At 39.1% G+C, this 22672-nt stretch overlaps 1 protein-coding gene across 2 annotated transcripts in view; it reads left to right on the forward strand.

Moving 5' to 3' along the window:
* Positions 1-22672, forward strand: part of herc4 (HECT and RLD domain containing E3 ubiquitin protein ligase 4) — a 118459-nt gene that overhangs the window by 28470 nt on the left and 67317 nt on the right. The window contains exons 8-10 of one of the 2 annotated variants that reach the window (XM_063071530.1): positions 1823-1965; positions 2981-3048; positions 14194-14318. In XM_063071530.1, the coding sequence (XP_062927600.1) occupies positions 1823-1965; positions 2981-3048; positions 14194-14318 (336 nt within the window). The remainder of the gene's footprint in view (positions 1-1822; positions 1966-2980; positions 3049-14193; positions 14319-22672) is intronic. The other variant, XM_063071529.1, reaches the window with a different exon arrangement.

Raw genomic sequence — 22672 nt, forward strand, 5'->3', positions numbered from 1 at the left:
CAGAATGTGTTGTAGAGTCACTCTCATGGCACGGGTTGTGTAAGACTGACAGATTTACTCCTGCAAAGAACATTGATATTTACAGTGATCTGGTAATTTTTGTGGTCATCGTTACTAAAACTAGTTTTTGCAATCTCCAGGTCTTAACTGGAATTAAAATTGTCACGATGTGATTTGAGACTGGGCCTGTGGATTACTAGTTTGATAATTTAACCACAGGAAGCAAAACATAAAATTTCAAATAAAGGAAGTAAAGCTGAAAAATGCTGCTAAAATTCTGAGACACAAACTTCTAATATTCAGGACTCAACACTGAAATTATTGAAGTCAGTGTTGAATCCTGCAAGTTGGAAGCTCAAGCTGTTCCTCAAATTAAGCCTTATTGGATCTGTAGACAATAGTTAAATTAGAGGCAGTTACAGTGGAGATTAGATTGAGAAAAGTTACAAACTGAATTAATGGACGGTTAGAATTTCAAGATTACATGTGCAGACTGATTGGAGATTTTTGCAACAGATCATTCTGCACAATTTCTGACATTTCATGCATCCCTGGGTGGCATGGTAGCATAGTGGTTAGCACAGTGCCTTACAGTGTAGGCAATGAGGGTTCAAAAGGAGTTTGTACGTTCTCCATGTGACAGCATGGGTTTCCTCTGGCTGCTCCAATTTCCTCCCACAGTCCAAAGAAGAACCAGTTGTAGCTTAATTGGTCATTGTACATTGGCCTGATTATTGGAGGATTGTTGGACAGTGTGACTCGTAGATCCAGAAGGACCTATTCCATGCTGTATTTCAATAAATAAAATAAATATTCTCAGATGCGTTTTACCTCTGTCTCTCATCCATCCATCGCCCCCTCTTTAACTGACACACTGAATCTTCTTTCATTTTTACTGACATCTACTGCTCTTCTCATAGCATTTTCCCTGTAACACCCATCCTGTACTTCAAATGTCTGAACACTCCTTCAACGTACAGCAGCATTTGTACTTGCTGCATTTTAGCCATTCGTAATCGTATTGCATTCCCCTTTACATTGGGAAATGGAGATGTAAATTAGGTGATTTATTTCTAGAATGCTATCTCTAAGCATAGCTGTTGTTCACCACTAGCATTTACCAACCTCTCAGCTAATGCCAGTACCAATGCGTCACAGAATCACTTCTGATTTCCTCCCTATTGTTATATAAGTCCTCATCCCCTCTACTATATTAATAGTGCTTGATGCCTGAATTTCTCCCTGACTCCACCCCCACCCCTCTGTTTTGTTGGAAGGTCATTGACTAGAAACATTAATTCTCTTCCTTAGGGGTGGTTTCTCTGCATAGGTGCTGTCTGACCTCTTTAGTATTTCCAGCATTCTCTGTTTTCATTTCAGCTTTCCAGCATCTGCAGTATTTAGGTTTGGAATTGTTTAAATCAGATTGCCACCTGACAAAAGGATGCTCTTTATTCTATCTTGATAGTAATATGATTAGGAGGGTCACTTGCTTCTAGAATTTGCCAAGTGAAAAATAGAAAGAGTGGTCGGCTTGGTCAGGTTACAAACTAGGCAGTAAAGGTAAAAGGCACATCTTTTGAATTTGATTGTCTAAAACAATGTTAAAAGAAAATATGCTTTTGGAATTAACATTTTACTTTATTTAAACTCGATGCAAAGAGCTCATGCACTAAATACTTGATTTCTGTATAACAAGTTGAAAATCCACTTGTTCTCTTTTTAGTAAATTCATGGCCCTAACAAGAACTTTGTTTTACCTTTATGGTCAGTTAACTAGAATATGATTGTTTTTATAATTGTCTTTTTTTTAAAACAAAAGGCAGCACACACTAGCATTTGTTCCATCCTCTGGGAAGGTTTATTCATTTGGTCTTGGCGGAAATGGTCAACTAGGAACTGGTTCTACAAGTAACAGAAAAAGTCCTTCTACAGTGAGAGGAGCCTGGATTCCTTATAGTCCCAGTAGGTATATGCTGTTGTTTTAAAAAAAATTGTATTAAATTCTCCAGTATACAGTTCCTCCAAATTTGTTGCTTTTTAATTTTATTTTAGCCATTTCAGTATAACTCAACAGTGGTCTGTTTTCTGAATAACAATGATTTTTTTTTGTAAAAGTTGTATCCTGCAGATACTAGAAAACTGAAAGAAAAATGGAACTGAGGAAGAGTTATTGCTCTTTTTGTCTCCATGAATGCTGCCTGATGTTGTGTCTTTCCAGCATGTTCTCCTTTTATTTCTTTTACTATTTTTAAAATTACTAACTTTCAGTTAATATCCACTTTCTCAGAGGCTGCCTCAGGCCAGCTCCAAACTAAATATAAGCATAGAATTTTTTTTTAAAACCTACAACACAATACAGGCCCTTCGGCCCACAAAGTTGTGCTGAACATGTCCCTACCTTAGAAATTACTAGACTTCCCCATAGCCCTCTATTTTTCTAAGCTCCATGTACCTATCTAAAAGTGTCTTAAAAGACCCTATCGTATCCGTATCCGCCTCCACCACTGTTGCGGCAGCCCATTCCACACACTCACCACTCTCTGAGTAAAAAAAACTTACCCCTGACATCTCCTCTGTACCTACTCCCCAGCACCTTAAACCTATGTTCTCTTGTGGCAACCATTTCAGCCCTGGGAAAAAGCCTCTGACTATCCACACAATCAATGCCTCTTATCATCTTATACACCTCTATCAGGTCAATCTTTTAAAATTACACAATTTTGAGCAATTTAATTAGCATTTCCCTGCCTAAAGTGTAATTATATCCTGTTCACTCATCATAACGTTTAAGATGATGTTGCGTTTGTTCCATTTATATACAGGTTTTCTTCTGGGTTTAACCAATACTAAAAAAAACTATGATTTTGCTAAGTTATGAAGATGCTTCCACCTAGGTGTTGGAAGTATTTAGGGTATGATCAGCATCTATAGAAAACGTAGTATGTTAGTATTTTATCCTTTCAATTTAATATTGCAGATGCTCAAAACAATTTTTTTGTGAAAAGAATTTACTCTGGAGGAGACCAAAGTTTTGCATATTTGCAGGTAAGACAAAACACCTTATTTGAAATATTTCTTGATCAAGATCTATTTTTGACATTATGATCCATAATTTTCTTAGCTCAGGGAGACCAAATGTTTCAAAAGCAAGTAATTTTTACTCATTCTCAAAAGTATGACATTAAAATATATATTTTGTGTTTTCTGTATGTTAAGAAATAATGCTTAGAAATGCACATCTTAATCAAAACTACAAAAATGGGTTGGAACAGACACTGTTGATGAGAATTTGGAAGAGGTTGATGCGGAGGTTCGAATTTGTGGAGGAGGATAAATGGAAGCCACGTAGTGAATATAAATATCAGATAAAGTTAATGTTGATTTCTACCTTTCCTTACCATGATTCATTTGAAGGTTATTCTTTTCCTTGACTTGTCACATACAGAGCTACAGGCAATTAAGTGATGTTGGATAAAACAGAGTGGGATAGTAGACTCAAGAGAAAATGAAATAAGCTATTACAAATGGTAGCGTAATGCACACAGAATACTGGAGGAACTCAGCAGATTGGGCAGCCTCTATGGAAATGAATAAACAGTCAGTGCTTCGGGCTGAGACCCTTCCTCAGGACCGGAAGGGAAGGGGGAAGATGCCAGAATAAGAAGTTGGGGGAGGGGAAGGAGGACAAGCTAGAAGGTGATGGGTGAAGCCAGGTAGGTGGTGGGGAGAGGGGATGACATGAGAAGCTGGGAGGTGATAACTGGGAAAAGGCACAGGACTGGAAAGGCAAGAGTGATAGGAGAGGAGACTGGATCATAGGGGTGAAAAAGGGAGGCAGAGTGGCACCAAGGGAGGTAATAGGCAGGTGAGGAGAACAGGTAAGAAACCAGATTGGGAAAATGAAGAGGGAAAGGAGAGGGGAGAAAAGATGCTGGAAGTTGGAGAAATTGATGTTCATGCTATCAGGCTGGAGTCTATCTAGATGGAATATGAGGTGTTGCTTCTTCCACTTGAGAGTGGCCTCATTGTAGCAGAATAGGAAGCCATAGACCGACAGGTCAGAATGGAAATTGAAATTGCTGTTCACCAGAAAATACCATTTTTTTGTGGATGGAGCTGAGGACCACAACAGTTGCCCCACAAATTTCATCAGGTCTCACCAATACAGATCTGGATTTCCAGCATCTGCAAGATCTCGTGTCTTTATGTACTAGAAATGATAAACAGGAAAAGTTTCAAGGAAAAATTTACGTTGAGCAAAATATAAATAAAACGGAAGATTCATGAGAACCCTATAATGGATTTGAGTATGCTCTTGAGCCTGGTTTGGGAAAAAATATGGAGCACAGCTATAGCCAGCATGTTGCTTCAGTGTGCATTAAATTGCCTAAGAGAGATGGCATGAACATATACACTTTGCTGAGCCATAATGGAACTAAGGACAAAAAAAAAAAATTGGATGTAGCCAGCAGATTTGCTAGAAGCTTTTAGTAACATCTGGACACTGCAGATTGTCTTAGTAATAACAAGTTTACAGTTAGTCTGTGGGTGCATTTTTTGGTTGATTAAGACACTTGTTATCTGGGTGCAATTCTTCAATGGAAGCACAAATATATTTGATATTGGTCTTGCCAACTGTATCCCAAATAGTTTAAAAAGACTGAATATACAGTGGATTCCAGTTAACTGGGGCCGGTTAATTGAGGCCGAATCTGGAGTATTGTGTTCAGTTTTGGTCACCAAATTACAGGAAGGATATAAATAAGGTTGAAAGAGTGCAGAGAAGGTTTACAAGGATGTTGCCGGGACTTGAGAAACTCAGTTACAGAGAAAGGTTGAATAGGTTAGGACTTTATTCCCTGGAGCATAGAAGGATGAGGGGAGATTTGATAGAGGTCTATAAAATTATGGTGGGTATAGATAGAGTGAATGTAAGCAGGCTTTTTCCACTGAGGCAAGGGGAGAAAAAAACCAGAGGATATGGGTTAAGGGTGGGGGGGGGAGTTTAAAGGGAACATTGGGGGGAGGGCTTCTTCAAACAGAGTGGTGGGAGTATGGAATGAGCTGCCAGATGAGGTGGTAAATGCGGGTTCTTTTTTAACATTTAAGAATAAGTTGGACAGATACATGGATGGGAGGTGTATGGAGGGATATGGTTAGTGCGCAGGTCAGTGGGACTAGGCAGAAAATGGTTCGGCACAGCCAAGAAGGGCCAAAAGGCCTGTTTCTGTGCTGTGGTTTTTCTATGGTTTCTATGATACCTATCAGGCCTGGTACATTCTAGCCCAATTAAGCGGCTACACCAATTAGCTGAAGTTTCATGGAATAGTTAAAAAGGTATAGAAAAGACAAACTACTGTTTAACTGAGTAAATGTAGAACAAATTAGAACACTGAATACTACTACAGTACTATAAAACTGTATTACTTCATAATAGTTATCGGCAGAAAAATTCGTTCTTCTTTGCTGTGTTCTTTTGACTGAACAAAATCAGCTGAGATACCTAGTGCAGATAATGGACTGCCTTCTTATAATGTTTTCGATGATTGCATCCTCCAAATCTTTTTCGTTGTAAAATTCAAAGTGATTGTTAATTCCTTCAAATTCTTCATAGTTCCTAACTTGTTGAAGTAGTGAAATCATTTCATTTTCACTCCCAGCCGATTCTGGCATCTCCAAGCCTACATACTTAAAACTGCAATGAGCAAAACAATTCTGAATTGTCTTGCTGCTTATTTCTCACCAAAAATCACTGCTGTTTGAACGTAAGTACACGCAACTGACACTACTTAAAATTGTTTGCACTAAGCATGGTGTTATGTCTAACGACCACACAAGTGCATGTGACTGACACTAGTTAGATAATGTTTAGCAGCAGTCTCCTGTCCCAGCTAAATGGTGTAGTGTTCCAAATAAATGAAGGGCATCTCAATTAGTTTTGTTCTTTGAGTTGTCCCAAATAAGTGGCTGCCCCAGTTGACTGAGGGCCCAATTAACCAGAATCCCCTGTATATCCAAAACAAAATTCAAACCAAAAATGGCTTCATTAGAATGGTATTATAGTGCACATTACTTTATGTAGGAGTAAAATTTGAGTTGCGGAAACAAATTCATACAAAATGCTGTAGGAACTCAGCAGGCCAGGCAGCATCTATGTAAATGAGTACAGTCGACGTTTCAGGCTGAGACCCTTCATCAGGACTGGTGAAGGGTCTTCTTTCTTTCTTTTTAAATCTTTTTATTGAGTAAGTATACAAAAAAGGTAAGCCATATAAACATTAATACAATGTTAAAGTATAATAAAATTCCAAAAGATAACAATACCAAAAAGAAAATACTACAAACAATGTAATTTAAGCATAAGAAACCAAGATAACATAATAGTATACTAAATTTTATATATATCAATGGAAAAAAAGAAAAAAAAACCCCCCAAAAAAAACCCACCGTGCAACTAACTAAAAGCAAAGCAAAGCAATGGGCTAACTTGAAACCAAACAGAGTTAAACTTAAAATCACGTCCTCAATCCCGACCTCCATTAAGACAGTGAAAAAAAAACAAGAAGGGTAAATATTACATTAAATGAAAATATCGAATAAAAGGTCCCCAAATCTGTTCAAATTTAAATGAAGAATCATAAAGGTTACTTCTAATTTTCTCCAGATTCAAACATAAAATCGTCTGAGAAAACCAAAAAAAGGTAGTTGGAGCATTAAGCTCTTTCCAATGTTGTAAAATACATCTTTTCGCCATCAAAGTAAGAAATGCAATCATTCTACGGGCTGAAGGGGAAAGATTACTAGAAATTTTAGGTAGTCCAAAGATAGCAGTAATAGGGTGAGGAGAGATATCTATATTTAATACCTTAGAAATAATATTGAAAATATCTCTCCAAAAAGTTTCCAAAGTAGGGCAAGACCAAAACATATGAGTTAAAGAGGCTATCTGCCCCGAACATCTATCACAGAAAGGATTAATATGCGTGTAAAAACGCGCTAACTTATCTTTGGATATATGTGCTCTATGAACCACTTTAAATTGAATTAGGGAATGTTTAGCACAAATAGAGGAAGTATTAACTAATTGTAAAATCTGCCCCCAATCATCCACAGAAATGGTAAGCCCCAATTCCTGTTCCCAATCTACCCTAATCTTATCAAATGGAGCTTTCCTAAGTTTCATAATAATATTATAAATCATAGCCGATGCACCTTTCTGACATGGATTAAGGTTAATTATCGAATCTAAAATATATATAGGAGGAAGCATTGGAAAGGAAGAAAGTATAGTACTTAGGAAATTTCTAACTTGTAAATATCTAAAAAAATGTATTCTTGATAAGTTATATTTATTAGATAATTGTTCAAAAGACATAAGGGAACCATCTAAAAATAAATCCAAAAACCGTAAAATACCCTTAGTCTTCCAAGTTTGAAAAGCGCGATCCGTAAAAGAGGGAGGAAAAAATATGTTACCTAAAATAGGAATCGCTAACCCGAATTGATTAAGATCAAAAAATTTTCTGAATTGAAACCAAATACGCAAAGCATATTTAACGATCGGGTTAGAGACCTGCTTAAGGCGTTTCGAATCAAAAGGAAGAGATGAACCTAAAATAGAACCAAGTGTATAACCCTGAACAGATTGTAATTCCAATGCTACCCATTTAGGAATAGATAGTATGTCCTGGTCAAGTAACCAAAATTTCATATGTCGAATATTAATAGCCCAATAATAAAATCTAAAGTTAGGTAATGCTAAACCTCCATCTCTCTTAGCTTTCTGTAAATGTATTTTACCCAGTCTCGGATTCTTATTCTGCCAAATAAATGAAGAAATTTTAGAGTCGACTTTATCAAAAAAAGATTTAGGAACGAAAATTGGTAATGCCTGAAACACATATAAAAATTTTGGCAAAAAAAACATCTTAACTGCATTAATACGACCAATCAAAGTTAAATATAAGGGAAACCATTTAGATGAAAGTTGAGTAATATGGTCTATTAATGGTAAAAAGTTAGTCTTAAATAAATCTTTATGTTTACAAGTAATTTTAATCCCAAGATATGAAAGGTAATTATTAATCAATTTAAATGGAAATTTATAATATAAGGGAAGATGTTTATTAATCGGAAAAAGTTCACTCTTACTAAGATTTAATTTATAACCTGAGAAAAGACCAAATTGTGCTAATAACTCTAAAACAGCAGGAATAGATCTCTCAGGATTAGAAATATATAAAAGTAAATCATCAGCATAGAGTGATAATTTATGGGACTTTAATCCCCGAGTTATCCCAGTAATATTTGAAGATTCTCGAATAGCAATTGCAAGAGGTTCTAATGCAATATCAAATAATAGGGGACTAAGAGGACAGCCTTGTCGAATACCACGAAAGAGAGGAAAAAAAGGTGAGTTTAAAGAGTTAGTACGAACCGAGGCTACAGGGGAGTGATATAACAGTTTAATCCAGGATATAAATTTCAAGCTAAAATTAAACATTTCAAGCACCTTAAATAAATAAGGCCATTCTACTCTATCAAAAGCTTTCTCGGCATCTAAAGAAATAACACACTCAGGAACATTTTGTGAGGGAGTATAAACGATATTTAACAATGTACGAATATTATAAAAAGAGTAACGACCTTTAATAAAACCCGTTTGGTCTTCCGAAATAATAGAAGGAAGTACTTTTTCTAGTCTATTTGCTAATAACTTAGAAAAAACTTTAGAATCAACATTTAATAAAGATATTGGTCTATAAGATGCACATTGAGCAGGGTCTTTATCCTTCTTTAGTATTAAAGAAATTGATGCTCTATTAAAAGATTCCGGAAGTTTACCAAGTTTCAAAGAAGCCTCAAAAACCTTATAGAGCCAAGGAATCAATAAAGAAGCAAAACATTTATAAAATTCAACGGTAAACCCATCAGGGCCAGGAGCTTTCCCCAGATTCATAGAAAAAATAACATTCTTAATCTCATCCATTGTAATGGAAGTATCTAATAAAGAAGACATATCCTGTGAAATCTGAGGGAAGTCTAACTTATCTAAAAAATCATTCATATATTTAGAATCTCGAGGAGACTCTGATTGATATAAAGAAGAATAAAAATCACAAAAGGTTTGATTAATCCCCACATGATCCAATATCAATCGATCATTTTGGTTATAAATCTGATTGATTTGAGATTTAACATAATTAGATTTCAATTGATTAGCCAGCAGCTTGCCAATTTTATCACTGTGAACATAAAAATCACTTCTTGTTTTCTTTAATTGGTTTACAATCGAGGACGAGAGTAGTAAACTGTGTTCCATTTGAAGTTCAGTTCTTTGTTTGTATAGCTCCTCAGAAGGAGCCATAACATATTTCTTATCAATTTCTTTAATCTTGTCCACAATTGCCATCTCCTCCTGCTTCTGTTTCTTCCTCAAAGCAACGGAATACGAAATAATCTGACCCCGAATATAGGCTTTAAAAGTGTCCCAAAGAGTGTTAACCGAAATATCTTCTGTATGGTTAATTGTAAAAAAAAGCTCAATCTGTTCATTCATAAAATTAACAAAGTCCGAGTCCTGAAGCAACAGCGAATTAAAACGCCATTGTCTATTGTTTGGTATATTGGCCATAATTTTAATAGAAAGCTTAAGTGGAGCATGATCCGAAATGGTTATAGAATCATAATCACATTTAATCACTGAAGGAATGAGACGAGAATCAATAAAAAAATAATCAATTCTTGAATAGGAATGATGAACATGTGAAAAAAAGGAAAAATCTTTTTCCTGAGGATGCAGAAAACGCCAAATGTCCGTCGACCCAGAATCAGAAAGGAAAAAATTAATCAAATTTGCAGATTTATTAGGTAAAGTCCGTAAAGGAGCCGAACGGTCCAAAGCTGGAGATAAACAGGTATTAAGATCTCCTCCCCAAATCAATGAAAACTCGTTCAAATTCGGAAACTGATCAAACAATGATTTATAAAATTCCGGACAATCCATATTAGGAGCATAAACATTAACCAAAACTACTTTTTTATTAAATAGTAAACCACTAACCAATAAAAATCTACCATTCGGATCAGAGATAATATCCTGTTGTATAAAAGTAACTGAGGAATCTATAAAAATAGAGACGCCTCGAATCTTAGCATTGGAGTTCGAATGAAATTGTTGTCCCTTCCAGAATTTGAAAAAACGTAGTCTGTCCCCCCTCCGTACATGGGTCTCTTGTAAAAATAAAATTTGTGCTTTAAGTCTCCGGAACACTTTAAAAACTTTTTTTCTTTTAATAGGATGATTAAGACCATTAGTATTCCAGGAGACAAAATTAATAATAGACTCCATAAATCCTAAAGTCAACCCACAACAAGGAGGATTGACAATAGGCGCGACCCACAAACCCGGAGAGGAAACAGAACATACAAAAGATACCGGGGAAAAGGACGCAACCAGTACTTCAATAATGTATATAGCCCAAAGAAAAACAAACTAAAACGTGAAGCCCCTCCCACCACCCCCCACCCCAAGGCAAAATCTAAAGCAGACCCGCCAGAAAGAAGCAAGCGCTAAAACTACCCCCATGACTTCCGGTATACGCTCCCTAAAAAAAAGGTATAAATATGAAAAGGATCAGCTAATTGTAAAACAGTAAAAAAATAAGTAAAAAAAAGTTAGCTCAATTAGAATACACACAGAACAGAACAAAAGCCGGAAAATATATATTAAAAAAACCCACAATAAACCTCAAACTCATGAATAGACACAGCAACAAAAAAAAATAGGATTATTAACATAAAGTGATTATAGAAAGCAAAACAGAATAAAATTTTAAAAAAAACTACAAAATTTAAGGCCGCACAGGAAATACGTAAGATGACAAAAGGGAAGTAACCACCCAGAATCCCCTGGGAAAAGAAAGAAATGACGCAGTTAAAAAGAAAGTTTAGCAGCCATATTAAGAAATCAAAAGTAAACTTTTCTGCCCAAATAGGGCACAGAAAAGTTAAAACCAACCAATTCACAGCCTCCGATCAGCGGAGAAAATTAAAAAAAAGGCAATTAAGATGTTGAAGATGAAAGTTGATCCAGATAACTCTGGGCATCCGATGGAGAATCAAAAAAACGAAGGGCTCCATCTAACATGCGAATCCTTAGACGTGCAGGGTACAGCAGCGCTGGTCTTAAATCCATCTTATAGAATTCCGACATCACGGATCTGTAACGGACCCGTTGGTCCCAGATTGGTTTACTGAAATCTTCCACGAATCGGAACTTAAGATCCGAAAAATCAATGAAACCTTTAGATCGAGCGAATCGAAACAGTCTCTCCTTGTCTTGAAAGTAATGAAAACGTAAGATAACATGCCTAGGTCTATCTGACCTAGACGAGTATGATGGGATTCTGTGAACACGATCCAGTAGCGGTGGTTGGTCAGGAAATACAGTAGGGAATGCATCTTTTAAAAGTTGAGAGAAATATTTCATGGGATTGTTAGCTTCAACGGCTTCCCTCACGCCAATCATTCGTAAATTCTGCCGTCGCATTCTAGATTCCAAGTCAGAGTTTTTAAAAGTCAAAAAGTCAAGTTTCTTCTTCATTACATTAATTGTTTCTTCGATTTTCCCCATCTTAAGCTCACTTTGTTGCGCGAATTTTTGAAGATCAGATATAGCCAACTGATGTTCCGCAATACATGTTTGCATCTTATCAATTAAATCGGCAATTTTCTGGAAATTAGTTGAGATTTCCGTATGAATCAGGTCTTTAACAAAGCCTGCAATTTCCGTACGAATCATCTCCCTAACAGAGGTTGAAATTTCCCTCTGAATTAACTCCGATATCGCTTTCAAAGTCACCGGTGATTCAGTCGGAGGGAGATCCGTAGCTTTCGGTTTAACCGGAGGTTTACCATCCTTGCCGTTTTTCCCGTTCTTAGACATAGCAGATCTAAGTATCATCCAATTGTCAGAGAATTCAGTTTAATTCAAAGTATTGTAAAAATTGATGCCTTAATGGTTAATTAAAGTATAGCTGACCATAGAGGAAAAAAAAACTCAGAGGTAATGGAGCGAGTCAAGAACGCGACTTCACTCCATGAGCGCTACCGGAAGTCTCGAAGGGTCTTGACCAGAAACGTTGACTGTACTGTTTTCCTTAGATGCTGCCTGGCCTGCTGAGTTCCTTCAGCATTTTGTATGTGTTGGTTGGATTTTGCACACCTGCAGATTTTCTCGTTTGCAGGAAAAAATTAGATGTTTACTAAAACATAGCAGCTTGATAGCTCTAGAAAAGTAAATGGCTGCCACCTGTGCAATAAAATTCCTTGGTGCTGAAGGCCAATTTATACTTATGCATCAAATCGACGCCATAGGTATGGTGTAGCCGCGTACCCTACCCCGTAGCCTGACGTGCACCTCCCCAAAAATGTAACAGATGTGATTGGTCGGCTTGGTAGCATCGCATCTCCTCCTATACTGCAATAGCTTCCCATTGGGCGACTGAAGGGCAGGGAAGGAACTCTGGCTGCAATACTTCCCATAAAGCTTTACAGACCTCCAAAATTATGGAGGATCCTGTGCTTGATGCCAGTCTGTAGCTAGCTGCTACAGCCTGTTGACTTCTACCTGAAGCTAAAACTCGAATGGTGATTGCCAGTCTCTGAGTATACTGTGCGTACGCTGATGTAAAATAAATGGTTGGAGATGATGAACCAAATCGTCAAATCTACTTGCTGACATCTGAAAATATTTGAAATGCATTTCCTTGTCCATGTCTCTCAGTGGCCAGACAAGCACAGAAAATTCACTCTCCTTCAGTTTTAGTCACCATTGTTTGAAGTTTGAGTTTCTTCATCTTGAGTTTCAACACGAAGAAACTCAACACAATGGCTTAGAAACCCCACCACCAACTAGCGTTTTGGCGGTGAATTGCAGAGCAACGCAGACACACCAATGCACAAGTATAAATGCTCACAGCGGCATAGCCCACTTGCGTAGGCTGCGGCGTAAGCTAGTACGCACAAGTATAAATCAGCCTGAAGTTATAGACTTGTATACAAACAAATACAGAAATTTGATTCAGAAGATTATATTTGATGGTTACTTGGACTCTTAGAATCTCACAGCAGAGCCAAGTTTCATCGGATTTTGTGCTGCTGTAGGAAAGTTGCATCCATCATCAAAGATCTTCACCAGCTAGTCCATGCTGTTTTCTCTGCTGCCATCAGGTAGAAGGCACAATCACCTCAGTGTTGCACCACCAGGTTCAAGAATAGTCTACCATCAGGCTCTTGAACAAAAGAGGATAACTAGACTCATCTATTGAGATGTTCCCACAATCAGTGGTCTCACTTTAAGTACTCTTTATCTTGTTATTTCGTGCTCTCATTACTTAGTGCTTTTTTCATATTTACGTTTGCACAGTTTGTTGTCTTCTACGCTCTACTTGCTCTTTCATTGATCTTGTTTACAGTTACTTTTCTATAGATTTATTGTGTATGCCCACAGGAAAAAGAATCTCAGGGTTGTATGTGGTGACATGTATGTACTCTGAAAATAGATTTTACTTTGAACTTGCATCACACTGGAGAATCTTTTCTCTGATTCTGCGCCATCTATTTTAAGATCACATTGACTTCAATAAGGGAAAAAGTTGGGAATAGCAGGGTTTTAATACTTTGCTTCCTTTTATATTTCAAGGGGTTTGTGAAATATTTTGGTGTACTTGCTTCAATAACAAATTTTAATGCTTTTTATTACTTTTACTTTTAAGCATCTTGGTGTCATAAATATTTTTAAAAATTATTTAAACCTTTTATGCAAACAAAGCCTTGTTTCCACAGCCTTGCTAGCTGTTAAAATTTTCAAGAGTATTTTGACGATGGGGCCTTCATTGCTGGAGGAACTGCTGGACTTCAGAAAATGTCAATGAAAGAGATAGGCCAGCAAAATCCACTCAGTTGAGAACAGCGTGGTGAACCTGTTGCCACGAATCAGCTTCACTGGCACCAACCATCCTATTTGTTCAAATATTAACTTTTGCAAATCCAGCATTTGTTCAAGGGTTAATTTTGTTGATCCAATGCTGAGTTTCAAGAATAATCACTTTATCAGGTTTATTCACATTTCTCTAGTACCTCATTCAAGTATCCTTTTTCACCAGTTAATTGTTGTTTCTTCTCAAGAATTCCATGCCACCAGATGACCTCAGATTTCCTAATCCGTCAAAACACATACTAACAATAAATGAGCCAGTCATCCAGAAATGGATGAGCTTTCCTCCAGGAAGGATTCCTTCAGAGGTAGCCAAGTAAGTAGCAGTGCCTCTGTTTGATGTGCACCATCCATTTCTAAATTCTTGGCGCATAATTGTTATTTGATTTTGTTCACCGTATTACTGTTTCTATAAAATATTCTAAATTTTTAAATGTAATATGCAATGAAAGAAAGAATCGGAATGGCACGTTGACCTGATACGAATAGTATCAAAGGTGGGATTTATTTTGTGAATAAAGGTATAAACATCTGAAATTGCATGATGTTAAAAACTGTTTCCTTGAATACTTAGAAATTTAATTGATTATACAGCATAAAATGTCTTTATTACTTCAATATAGATATGCATTCTTTTCACTTTACTATTCATATATACTGTAAAGTCTACAGAATCTGGAAATCTGAAATAAGTGTGGTGGAAAATTCAGTGAAAAGGAACGTAATTTTATTTAGAGATACAGCACATAAGACATAGGAGCAGAATTAGGCTATTTGGCCCATTCATTGTTCTCCACCGTTCGATCATGGTTGATCCTTTTGCTTTTCCCCTCAGCCACACTCCCCAGACTTCTTTCTGTAACCTTTGATGCCATGTCCAATTAAGAACCTATAAAATTCTGCCTTAGATACACTCAACAATCTGGCCTCCACACCTGCCTGTGGTGACAAATTCCACAAATTCGCATCCCTCCTGATCTCTGTTTTAAATGGACGCCCGTCTATCCTGAGGCTGTGCCCTCTTGTCCTAGACTCTCCCACCATGGGAAAACATGCTTTCCACATCTACCATGCCTTGGCCTTTCAATGTTCAAAAGGTTTCAATGAGATTCCACCACCCGCCCCCATCCTTCTAAATTCCAGCAAGTACATATCCAGAGCTATCAAACATTTCTCGTATGATAACCCTTACATTCCCAGAATCACCTTGTGAACCTTCTCTAAACCCTCTCTAATGCCAGCACATCTTTTCTTAGATGAGGAGCCCAAAACTGTTCACAATACTCAAGGTGAGGCCACACCAGTGCATTATAAAGCCTTAGCATCACATCCCTGCACTTGTATTCTAGACCTCTTGAAATAAATGCTAACATTGCATTTGCCTTCCTCCCCACCAACTCTACCTACAAGTTGACCTTTAGGGTGTTCTGCACAAGTGCTCCAAGTCTCTTTGCATCTCAGATTTTTGCATTTTCTTCCCATTTAGAAAAGGTCTGCACATTTATTTCTACTACCAAAGTGCATGACCATGCATTTTCCAACATTGTATTTCATTTGCCACTTTCTTGCCCATTCACTTACTCTGAGTCCTTCTGCAGCCTACCTGTTTCCTCAACACTACCTGCCCCTCCACCAATTTTCATATCATCTGCAAACTTGGCAACAAAAGGAGGCCCTTTGAGCCGCACCACCAACTACCTACCAATTTTTAACCATGACCTAATCACAGAACAATTGATAATGACAAATTGTCCTACTAACCCATGCATCTTTGGACTGTGGGAGGAAACCAGAGAGCCCAGAGGAAACCCACCCATTCCATAGGAGGATGCACAAGCAGTGGATGTCAGGATTGAATTCCTAAATCGAATGCCCTGAGTTGTAACAGAGTTAAACTAACCGTTATGCTCCTGTAGCATCCCACAGTATTTCTGGTCAATGATATTTCATCAGGAAACCTCATTATATCCAAATTTATTAGAAGCAATTGGGAGTCCTTATGCACCTTGCCTTGATTTGTAGTCTCTGGTTAGATTCTTGGCCATGGCATTCCTTTTGCTGCTGGTACATAGTTAGTGGACTGCGTGCTTGCCTCATTCTCTTTTCCGTGTAATTTAGCCATCATATGCTTATGGTATCAATTGTAGCTTCTCTTTAAATTGCATCCTGGAATCATTTTGTTAATTTAAAAAAAAGTTAAACCTTACAAATATAAAACTAATGTAGTAAAATTTGTAGTTGGAAGCCCCAGAGTGTTTTTGTTATAAGCAATGGTTTTTCTACTTTTTAGTTTTGAAGTTTAGGTCATCACACTGGGAATAACAGTTTTTGCAGCCTTTCAGTGGAGCCTGCTCTCTATTGTGATTGCAGTATGGAGCCACAACAAACTTCAATATTTTGTTGTATGCATCTTTGGGGGCCCAAAATGGCGTGCTAGTACTTACCTGGTAACAATCTGTCATTCAGGATTCAAGGCTCTCATACATTTGTTTCATCAAATTCTTACATTCATAGAACTCGTAAGCTTTTGCAATCACAGTGCCAGCTAGTCATACAAGCATATTGCAAAAAACCCTATTACATTAGGTTCTGCTGCGGGAGAGAAGGACATGTAGGTGAAGACAGCAGAAGCTCTCTGTAGTGGAGAGATGCTTCTGTCTGTTCAAGCCCCCATGTAGGAGACGGCATTATGCTTTATCAGGTGGTCCATTGCTGTAACTGTGGCCTGAAGCAAGGATTAATTAATTTCTGCATTCTTTATTTGCTCTGCCCCGCACTGTTTTGATTCATAAGATGCAGATGGATGCAGGTTTCACCTATAACATTCTTTTACTTATTTGCATTATACCCCTCATAATTTTGTAAGATCTGCTCTCATTCTCCTAAGCTCCAAGGAATAAAGTCCTAACCTATTAACCTATTCAATTTTTCCTCTATATCTCAGATCCTCAAGACCTAGCAACATCCTTGTAAATTTTCTCTGCACCCTGTATGTAGGTGACCAAAATTGCACACAGTACTCCAATACACCAACCATAGCTTCAAAGTAACATCTCCACAGCTATAATCAGTGCTCTGATTTATGAAGGCTAATGTGCCAAAAGCTCTCTTTACAACGTTATCTATGTATGTTGCCATTTTTAAGGAATTGTTGATTTTGTATTCCCAGATCCTTTTGTTCCACTGCACTTCTCAGCCCATTTTTTCCAGATCACACTACAAGCTATGATACTCATCCTTCACTGTCTACAATAACCCCAATCTTGGAGCTCACCCGTAAATTTGTTGATCCTGTGCCATCACTTGTCACAGGCCTCCTGTCGGAGAGACAACCATCCACTACCATTCCTATCATCGCCTGCTAAGCCAATTCTGAATCTTAATTTACTACTTAAGTGACTTAACCTTATCAACATCCAATGTAGGACTTTGTCAAAGTTCTTGCTGAAGTTCATGTGGACAACATCCACTGCCTTCCTTTTATCTATTTCATAACTCTTAAGATTGGTTAAATGCAACCTACCATTCATAATGCCATGCTGACTATTCCTTATTAGACCCTGGGCACGGTATCATAGGCGTTAGCACAATGCTTCACCAAATAGGTGACCTGGGTTCATTTCCCACTGCTGCCTATAAGAAGTTTGTACATTATGCAGTCACTAGAGAACCCTGCTCTAATCTATGTACACATATAATTGTGCGTCTGCGTATGACTCCAAGACAATCTTCAAATTTGCAATGACTCTGGTGTTGGATGAATCACGTACTGGAGACAGGACACTGGTTGAGTAGCATCACAAAGTGAACCTCTTGCTCATTGTCAGTAAAATTAGAGCTGATTCTTGACTTCAGGAAGGAAAAGAGTAAACATGTTCCAATCTACTTTGGGAAATTTTTGGTGGAGAGAGTAGGCAGCTTCAAATTCCTGGATGTTAACATAGCAGATGGTCTGCCCTGAGCCCAACTCATAGCTGCAATCATAATGTATTGCCTTGGTTAAGATCTTTATTGCTCTGCTGTAGGTATTTCATTGTAGTGGTTTTCTGCAAAAGAAGTGTGTCCTGATGGCAGAAAGATAAGAAGCCCTGCTGTCCAACTTGGGAATGTTTTGTCAGCCAATCAGGGTGGTGGGATTTGGAGAAAGTTCAAGAGAGAGCAGGGCGGAGAGAGTTTTATGATGGACAGCAGTCCGGTTTGGATTATTTTGGTGGGAGCTGCAAAGCGGGATGGAAGAGAAGGTGCCACAGCATGCCATTGGAAGGAGAGTTCCCGTTACATGAAGTGCTTTGTGCAGATGAATGCTCCAGTGAGCAAGGTCCAGTACTCCTGAGAGAGAGCCAGTCTGTTCAAGATGGAGAGCATTTTGGAGATAATGATCACAATTCTATCTCCTTTACCATAGCATTGGAGAGGGATAGGAACAGAAGTTAGGAAAGCGTTTAATTGGAGTAAGGGGAAATATGAGGTTATCAGGCAGGAACTTGAAAGTATAAATTGGGAACAGATGTTCTCAGCAAAATGTATGGAAGAAATGTGGCAGATGTTTAGGGGATATTTGCGTGGAGTTCTCCATAGGTACATTCCAATGAGACTGGAAAAGGATGGAAGGGTACAGGGAGCATGGTGTACAAAGGCTGTTGTAAGTCTAGTCAAGAAGAAAAGAAGAGCTTACGGAAGCTTCAAAAACTAGGTAATGATAGAGATCTAGAAAATTATAAGGCTAGCAGGAAGGAGCTTAATAAAGAAATTAGAGCCAGAAGGGGCCATAAGAATGCCTTGACAGATAGGATTAAGGAAAACCCCAAGGCGTTCTATGAGTATGTGAGCAGCAAGAGGATAAGAAGTGAGAGAATAGGACCAATCAAGTGTGACAGTGGAAAAGTGTGTATGGAACCAGAGGAGATAACAGAGGTACTTAATGAATACTTTGCTTCAGTATTCACTATGGAAAAGGATCTTGGCAATTGTAGGGATGACTTACAACAGACTGAAAAGCTTGAGTATGTAGAAAGTAGGAAAGAGGATGTGCTGGAGGTTTTGGAAAGCATCAAGTTGGATTAGTCACCTGGACTGGACGAGATGTACCCCAGGCTACTTTGGGAGGGGAGGGAAGAGATTGCTGAGCCTCTGGCAATGATCTTTGCATCATCAATGGGATGGGGGAGGTTCTGGAGGATTGGAGGGTCGTGGATATTGTTCCCTTATTCGAGAAAGGGAGTAGAGAAAGCCCAGGAAATTATAGACCAGTGAGTCTTAGTTCAGTGGTTGGTAAGTTGATGGAGAAGATCCAGAGAAGCAGGATTTGTGAACATTTGGAGAGGCATAATATGATTAGGAATAGTTAGCATGGCTTTATGAAAAGCGTGATAGAGCCTGATAGAATTTTTTGAGGATGTGACTAAACACATTGAAGGTAGAGCAGGAGATATAGTGTACAGTATATGGATTTCAGCAAGGCATTTGATAGGGTACCCCATGCAAAGCTTATTGAAAAAGTAAGGAGGCATTGGATCCAAGAGGACATTGCTTTGTGGATCAGAACTGGCTTGCCCACAGAAAGCAGAGATTGGTTATAGATGGGTCATATTCTGCGTGGAGGTCGGTGACAAGTGGTGTGCCTCAGGGATCTGTTCTGGGACCTCTACTCTTTGTGATTTTTATAAATGACCTGGATGAGGAACTGGAGGGATTGGTTAGTAAATTTGCTGATGACACAAAGGTTGGGGGTGTTGTGGATAGTGTGGAGGGCTGTCAGAGGTTACAGCGGGGCATTGATAGGATGCAAAACTGGGCTGAGAAGTGACAAATGGAGTTTAACCCAGATAAATGTGAGGTGGTTCATTTTGGTGGGTCAAACATTATGGCAGAATATAGTATTAATGGTAAGACTCTTGGCATTGTGGAGGATCAGAGGGATCTTGGGGTCCAGGTCCATAGGACACTGGAAGCTGCTGCGCAGGTTGACTCTGTGGTTAAGAGGGCATACAGTGCATTGGCCTTCATTGATCGTGGGATTGAGTTTAGGAGCCGAGAGGTAATGTTGCAGCTGTATAGGACCCTGGTCAGACTCCACTTGGAGTACTGTACTCATTTCTGGTCACCTCACTACAGGAAGGATGTGGAAACCATAGAAAGGGTGCAGAGGAGATGTCAGGGGTAAGTTTTTACGCAGAGAGTAGTGAGTGTGTGGAATGGGCTGCTGGTGGCGGTGGTGGAGGTGGATACGATAGGGTCTTTTAAGAGACTCCTGGACAGGTACATGGAGCTCAGAAAAATAGAGGGCTAGGTAATTTCTCAGTAAGGACATGTTTGGCACAGCTTTGTGTGCCGAAGGGCCTGTATTGTGCTGTAGGTTTTCTATGTTTCTATGGACTTCAAGGGCAGTTTGGACTATGGTGGGTGCTTTCACATGGACTGTGGGTTCGGCACCGTGAGTAATGGTTATACCCAGCTTTGGAAGAGATGAGCTCCAATAGTCATGTGCACATTTGGATGGGTCTAACTAATGGGCCATTTTTTTTTTCTTTCAATAACTGTTTGATAAAGCTATCATGAGAAAATATACGAACACGAGGAATTCTGCAGATGCTGGAAATTCAAGCAACACACATCAAAGTTGCTGGTGAATGCAGCAGGCCAGGCAACATCTCTAGGAAGAGGTACAGTCGATGTTTCAGGCCAAGACCCTTTGTCAGGACTAACTGAAAGAAGAGCTAGTAAGAGATTTGAGAGGGGGAGGGGAGATCCAAAATGATAGGAGAAGACAGGAGGGGGAGGGATGGAGCCAAGAGCTGGACAGGTGATGGATCATGGGACAGGAGGCCCAGGGAGAAAGAAAAGGGGGAGGGGGGGGAAATCCCAGAAGATGGGCAAGGGGTACATGTTCCTCTCATATCCCTTTTGCCAATCAACTGACTAGCTCTTGGATCCATCCCTCCCCCTCCTGTCTTCTATCATTTTGGATCTCCCCCTCCCCCTCCCACTTTCAAATCTCTTACTAGCTCTTCTTTCAGTTAGTCCTGACGAAGGGTCTCGGCCCGAAACGTCGACTGTACCTCTTCCTAGAGATGCTGCCTGGCCTGCTGCGTTCACCAGCAATTTTGATGTGTGTTATTAGAAAATATAGTTCCTTTATAATTTTATGCGGTGTACGATTGTTATATCTTGCCGACTGATAATTGTGTATGGGGAGTATTTACACAGCATTCGCCCAACTCAAGGTTTCGTTAATCGGAACATCATGACATTCCTGTTTGGTTGAATTACCCCAAATCATACCGACCCTAGACATATATTGTTTATCAAAGGTGGCCTTCTCACCTCTGAGTCATGATAGTGTTAGCAGAGGAGCAACTGAGCCAAGTTTACATGTGAGCTCAGTGAGAGGGTTACATTTGTGGGGTCTCATCCTGGATTCCTTTGATGCTGTGTGACTGCTGTTTAGAAGTGATTAAGGTACTTTATTATGGACACTGCAGGGATTAAGCTTTGGTGTGATTCAAAGAGGTGATCCGCAAATAACATTTGTGTTCTGAGTGGAGTGGGTATCTGAAGCCCTGATGATCTGCTTATTAGAGTGCGAGGTTCTGTAAAAGTGTTGGGTAAAGTTGCGCTGATTGAACGGCACATTGACTAATCAGCTGGTAAGGATGACGTGTTAGTCCAGTCTTGCATTGACGGGACTGAATTTGCGCTGCCCGATATGCTAGGAGACCCTGGAGAGGTGGGGCCATGGGCAGTCCACATTTTTTTTAGAGAAGTGGGGAAGATAGCCAAGGGTGAAGACCTTGTTCTCATTTCTGTGAGATGAGGGAGGAGAGTTGTCTGATGTGAAAGGTCTAATTGGTTCTTCAATGGTTGATTTAAATTCTGAGCTGGTTTCGGCTATTACATCACTGGTTGATAAATGCCAAAGTGTACCTGCGGAGAGCCAAAGTTATTGTAGGCTGGGAGTGTTCTCTGGAGTCAAGCCCATACCCGATGGAGAGGAAAAATATGAGGTTTGGGTGGAGTAGACATCTCAGTTACTGGATGAGTGGCAGTGCTCAGATAATATGAAAGAAAGACTGTTGGAGAGTTTAAAGTGGCAGCTGATATAAGGTTCCTAAAGGCAGAAGATCCATTAGTCACATCAGCTAATTACTTTCAGCAAAGGCAAAAGCATCTTCCAGAGCTTGCAGGTGCAGCTGATCTTAAGATGAAGTTTAGCCACACGTTCCAGGAGGGAGAGAAGCTGTCTGCCTACATTTTCAGATTGGTGAAATGGCTGCATTGTTTGTATCACAAAGGGGGCATTCAACTGTCTGAGAGAAATTGCTTGAGGATGGAACAACTTGTGAAGGGCGCACTGTTAGGTGACATGATTGCTCTGTATTCGAATAACCCAAGATGTACCCTCCTCCATCCTTTAATGAATTACTCAGAAGTTAGGAGGAAAACATGATAGAGAAGCGGAATGTTTCCAGAGCCAGGTTTCTTCTCAGTAGCCTTTGCTGGTAAAGTGACCTCTGATGACACAAATAGAGCTTTTGAGGAATGAGGTGGAAAACCTTGAAGCTGAGCTGATTTGATGGATGTCTGCTTGTGTTTCTGCTAAAAGTAATACGTCGGCTGGGAAACCCGACCCACCTGTAGGATTTATGACAGGACTGCTGCTGAAAAGGATCT

This window comes from Mobula hypostoma, chromosome 19, assembly GCF_963921235.1.
Source record: "Mobula hypostoma chromosome 19, sMobHyp1.1, whole genome shotgun sequence".
Taxonomy (NCBI): Eukaryota; Metazoa; Chordata; class Chondrichthyes; order Myliobatiformes; family Myliobatidae; genus Mobula; species Mobula hypostoma.